The following is a 5,829-nucleotide window of genomic DNA, read 5'->3' as shown; positions in this document are numbered from 1 at the left end:
ATAATGATAAAAGCTTTTGCAGTAAAGCTGAACGAGTAATAAAACATCGCATAAAAAGTAGTAAAATTTCAGCTAAGAATTAAACAAAAAAATGAAATACCAATAAAAAGAAATCGTTGAATTAATAAGTACAACATTGAGAATGTCATATTTTAGAATTGATAAGAAATACTGATAAGTAAAAGAAATTTAATAAAAGCAGTACTTTTGCAAAGCACATTGAAATGGGAGAGTTTAATTTTCAGAAATGTAACATTTTAAATGGGGAATTATTTATAAATAAACGCTAGAAGTACTTTCATTGTTTCCTAGAAATTCAGAATCATAAGAACCAATATCACAATCAGGTGGCATCACAATACCCAGTATTCGACCCTGATCGTTGATATCAAAATCCTGAAAAGAACTATTCAATAATCCGTTAAGGTTATGAAAAAGATAAGAACAACTCAACCGAATTTATTGTCAATTGATTCACATTGACTTTTGAACTGACCATGGAACTCTTTCTTTTTCTAATGATTCCAAGATTTACTGAACTTTTCAAGAATCAAATTTGGGATTTGAAAACTCCTTCAACTAATTTACATCATCTGGAATTACGAATGCATTTCCAAATCAGCTTACATTTATAAATGCATACTGCTAGTTAATTACAAGTGATCTTATCCATTATTTTCATTCCTCTACAGGAATATTTCATTCGGAATCGTTGTCGGATTAAACAATTTATCATAATAAAGGTTTAATTACCCAAATTTGAGAATTATCATTAGAGAGGGAGGAACAATCCTCAGTCTTTGTTACGGTTAAAAAAAATCGTCGACAAAGACAATAAAGAACAAAGGCGATGAAAGAACTCTTGTGTATTAATGCTTAATATTTCCTATTTCTGTTGCTCTAAATTTGAAACTTTTCAAAATAAACATATTAAATGTTTTATCCTTTACTTATTACATCATTTTTCCTTTTAATAAAAAGAAAAAAAAACTTGATAAAAAGAAAATTTCAAGCTTATGCAGTTATTGCAGGTATTTTGTCGAAACATCGAAGTAACCGACATTTTTTCAGCCCAGGAAAAAAAATGCAAAAAAAAAAAACTAAATTAACCTGTAGATATAATGTTTTCTTCGTTTCCATTTCCCACATTATAATCTTCTCGCCCACTTTGTTTGCAGCGAATTTTTTCGGAATAACACGAATTTCAAAGTCTTTAATTAAATCCCAGTGCTCGTTAATTAAAACGTCATAAAATGATTGTGGCCGATTACATTTTCGTTTCCAAATTATCTGTAAAAAAACATTTCAAAAAATGAGAAAGTAAAAAAATATGAAATAGTTTTTCGTTTTTTTTTTCCCATCATTTGATATAGAATGATCCCTGTTGTTTTGTTTTGTTCTTGTTAATCCAAATAAATATTTCAACCTGAAGCGATTTTGATATCCTGCTTGGAAAACTGGTAATGAAATTTAAAACGCCAATATGCAATTTCTCTTCGCTACAGTTTATAAGTGATAACTTCCGCAAACGTGGAGCCATCTGAAAAAAAAAAAAAGATTAGTAAATTATAAAAATTCCTTGTCACTACAACACTCTTACCATTTACACCTTTTTTTCCACCACATTACTCGTGATTTTATTGCGAAATTAATGGGAAAGTAGCGAAGTCCAATTAATTAATGGCACGAAACGATTGTAAATTGGGTGAAGTTTGGTTCTCAGTTAAATCAATAAATTATTGTACATCAAATACAATAAAATTCCGATTGATAATCATGCTAATATTTTAAATTAGCAACAAAATTTTTGAGAAATCAGGCCTGGTATATGAGATATTACCGATATGACGCAACTTCAAATTAGTACAATTGCTTTTTCAGATACTACCTATGCCCTCTCTGCATCAACGGAACAATTCGCTTTATTCAAGAATCACATTACTCCGAATCAGGAATAACAGCAATATAACTAGCAATATTACTAAACACTTGTACTACATCTTTACAAAATCACAAGATGTTCCCGATCAATTTAAGGAACAATTGGTTTGATTCGAGAATCTTATCCTTAATCAAAAACGATCGATTTGCTAATCTGTAATATCTCTACTTCCCCACAATATTTCTTCATCTCGTATGAAATGTCGTATAAATCGAATCAGATCAAAAAAGTCTAATTTATCCTTCTAACATTGTTACTGATTAAAGTCTGAATAATTTGTTGCATTTTTTTTCATCCTCTTCTGTCTCTCCCGCCTTTTCTTCTCCCTCCTCCTCTCTTTCTTTCTCTCTCTACTATACAACTATAAAACTGTTAAGAAATACGATCTTAAATCTTACAAAAAAAAAAAAGAATTTCCCCTTCCTCTTTCTCTCTCTACTATACAGTTATAAAACTGGTAAGAAATACGACCTTAAATCTTAAAAAAAAATAAAAAAAGAAATAAATAAATAAAATGAAATGATAAATCTTAGGGTTATTTTGAAATAATAATTTAATTTGAAAATAAAAAAAGTAATTTACCAAGGAGAGATGCAAGAGAATTGCAGGAGAAACAGCTGATACTTGAATAAATTTCACATCTGTTAAACGTGGTAAAGGATGTGTTAGTAATAAATTTCGTAGAAGTGTTTCATCGGTAAGAAATGATGCTTCAAATCGTCCCAATACCGTACCAAATGATGCAGGCGGTAATTTCATTGAATTTAACACTTCATCTCTTCGCCTAAAATACAATAAATCATCTCTCTTCAATGATGCTAAAATTTTATAATTACAAATAAATTTGAATGAAAAATTTTTGTTTTCATTAGTAAGTTCGATAAATGAAGAAATAAGAGCAAAGAACTGAAAATTTTTCCGTAAAATTAAACATCCATTTATGATATTAGCAATTTTCCGCTTCCGGAATTATCACTTCTCGCAATTTACATTCTCTCTCAATACATTTACATTATATCAACAAAACATTTGCCACTTTTTTTTAATCACATTATGTCGATAAGAAGTTGCAATCATTTTACGGTTACTTATGAAATAATATTTTCATTGAAATAATTATGAAACAATATTTTATAATTTTCTTTCATGATATTCATGCTACCAAACCGATTATAATCGTTATACGATTATTTATGAAATATCAACAGCTGCCATTTTTTTTAACTACATCATGCCGATTTATCGATTACCTGGTTATAACCGTTACACGGTTATTTATAAAATATTTTCAATTTTTCTTTTTTTTCATTATCATACTAACCTTACCGATTATAATCCTTATACGATTATTTATAAAATATCAACAGCTGTTGTTTTTTTTTTCAAACCATATCACACCGATATGTTTAAAGTCTTAATGTAGAAAAGTAAAAGTATTTAACTTGAAAAATTATATGCTTACTCGGTTCTCGTATCCTTTTGAAGTATACCAAAATGTAGCGTTAATTTTCTTGCAGCTATTAATGATGATAAATCATAGATTCGTTCATAATTAGTTTCTTCACTGATAACATTTAATGATACTACCCGCATCGCTGAACTAAATATCAAAAGTTATGAATGATATTTATTTTAGAAATGTTCTCTTTCATCTTTTTTTCAGTTTTCATTTTTATTTTAAAACGAATTTTCGCAAATTCTTTTTTTATCATATTTTAATTATTTAACTTTAAAACAAATGCCTTGAAAATATCGTTCATATCATAAAATTTATCCACAGCTTAAATAAGAAATGAAAGTTTTTGTTTAAAGTAGATTTTAAGAATGCAAGATATGAGTGCGAAAATTTATTAACAATTACCGAAAATTTCAGAAATTTGAGAACTACTGAAAATTTTAAGTAGATGAAAATCTTCTGAAATAATTAATTCTAATTATACAAGCTTTTAAGAGTTAAAAATGCATTTCTTTTCCGATAGAAAAAAAAAAGAAAACTTGGCAAATAAGTTGAAAAGATAACCCTGTGAATGAGATAATACGTCGAATAACAAAGCCAAGATCAGTATAACATAAATCTAATTTAATCATTTGAAGTGAATTAAGTTTGATGTCGAGTTCGCATACACGTTCTGACGTATCGTTTCGCAGTTCACGCTCATCACCATTATCATCATCATCATCGTTATCTGATGATCGAATTATAACAGTTTGGCGATGTGAATCAATTTTGCAATATCGAAATATCTACAAATAATACTTTAACCAGACGATTAATTTTTTCATTTCCTTTGCTTTTGGTTTTTCATTTTTTTTCAAATACTTTTAACAAAAAACTCGTGAGACTTCATTTAAAAGAAGTCTTACTTTTTGAACAAAAAAGTTTTTGGAGAGAAAATGACAAATCAAAAAATTAAAAAGGAAAAAGTTGACATATTTTTTTAAAGAAAATTGCAATTGTTACTTACATAAAATTAATTGAGTGAGCTAAAAGAGAAAAAAAATTCCTATGGAAAGCCCGTAGTTCATTGAATTTTTAAATATTGAAAATTGTTTTTTAATGTTTGAAATGATAATTGTACACGAAGTACTAGAATATTCCATCCATTAAATAGCATTGGCAAAAAACATCGAAAAAAAAACTATCATTTAACTTAGTAATCACCGATTCAGTCTGATTTTCAGTTTAATTCAATTCAATTTAATTAAATCTACCTTTGACAGTTTCTTCTCTAATTAAAACTTCTGGGAATTCCTTTTTCTCAACTTTTCAGAAAATATACACCTTGATGTTATTATTATTTTACGCATCACAATGATAAGATTAATACTTAAGCGACGTCAAAGTAATATGAGGAAATATCATCATGACGACTAGGGAAAAGAAAAAAGACGCGAAATTTTTAATGACACAAATCGATTCATTTAAACAGTCATAAGCATGAGATAACATATTTACTGATATAAGAGAAATTTCAAATTAAAAAATTAAAATACAAAAAGATTAAAATTTGAAAATTAAAACCCAAGACAAAATGAATGGAATTACGGTATAAATAATATTACTAATACAATTATAAATGAGTTTTCCCTAACATCTAACCGTTATATCTTCAGTTCCTTCATTCCATTTAGATAATTCAAATAATAAGTATATGTTTCATTTTAATTAGGAGTTTTAATTTCGTCTTTTTTGGTGCTTGAATATCCGATTTTAACGCATTTTCAACCCATTATTTTATAACTATTTATAAGAAGATTAAACTTTGAAATGTGCCCCAATATACTTTGAAAGTTAATCTTTCATATCTTTCAATTCAACACTTCACTTCTATCACATATTATTAAATTTATTCTTATCTCTTCATGACAGTTATAAAATGTGATTAATTTACTTAATTACTCGAAAGATTTGCTACATTTATTCATAATCCATTTAATTAATTATCGAGCATACGTTGTTTGTGCTTAACTTTGATTAACTTTTTGTGCTTTCATTATGAGATATTATATCCAAGATAGATTGTAAAACTAATCACTTCTTCCTTTTTTCTATTCCCTTTCACACTGATTTCATAATTTTTCATTTCAAAAAATTTTTATACAAGACATCATTTTACTTTCGTTACTCACTTTTTTCATATATTTCAAAAAATACTGATTTTAAAAATATTGAAAAAAATTTAAGAGAAATACTGATTTAAAAAAAAAATGATTCCATATATTTTTAAAAGTTATTAGTTCCTTAGCAGATAATTTGAAATATATTTTTAAAAAAATTGACGATCGAATGCCCCTACCAGTCCTTAAAGGATACTGATACAAAGAATATATATAAGAACATGTATATATATATATATATAAGAATGTATATATATATATATGTATTA

The 5,829-nt window shown here is 27.0% G+C and overlaps 1 protein-coding gene across 1 annotated transcript in view; it reads right to left on the bottom strand.

The window, feature by feature from the left end:
• Positions 1-263: 263 nt before the first annotated feature.
• LOAG_18949 (hypothetical protein) overlaps positions 264-5,829 on the bottom strand; it is an 11,209-nt gene continuing 5,643 nt past the window's right edge. Inside the window, exons 8-13 of the mRNA XM_020451611.1 lie at positions 3,963-4,186; positions 3,405-3,542; positions 2,525-2,726; positions 1,427-1,540; positions 1,111-1,290; positions 264-396 (exon numbers count right to left, since the gene is read on the bottom strand). Coding sequence (XP_020304592.1) covers positions 274-396; positions 1,111-1,290; positions 1,427-1,540; positions 2,525-2,726; positions 3,405-3,542; positions 3,963-4,186 — 981 coding nt within the window. The 3' untranslated portion in view covers positions 264-273. The remainder of the gene's footprint in view (positions 397-1,110; positions 1,291-1,426; positions 1,541-2,524; positions 2,727-3,404; positions 3,543-3,962; positions 4,187-5,829) is intronic.

Source organism: Loa loa (genome assembly GCF_000183805.2).
Source record: "Loa loa unplaced genomic scaffold supercont3.731, whole genome shotgun sequence".
NCBI lineage: Eukaryota > Metazoa > Nematoda > Chromadorea > Rhabditida > Onchocercidae > Loa > Loa loa.
The sequence above is the reverse complement of the archived record's forward strand: the minus strand, read 5'-3'. Positions and strand labels throughout refer to the sequence as shown.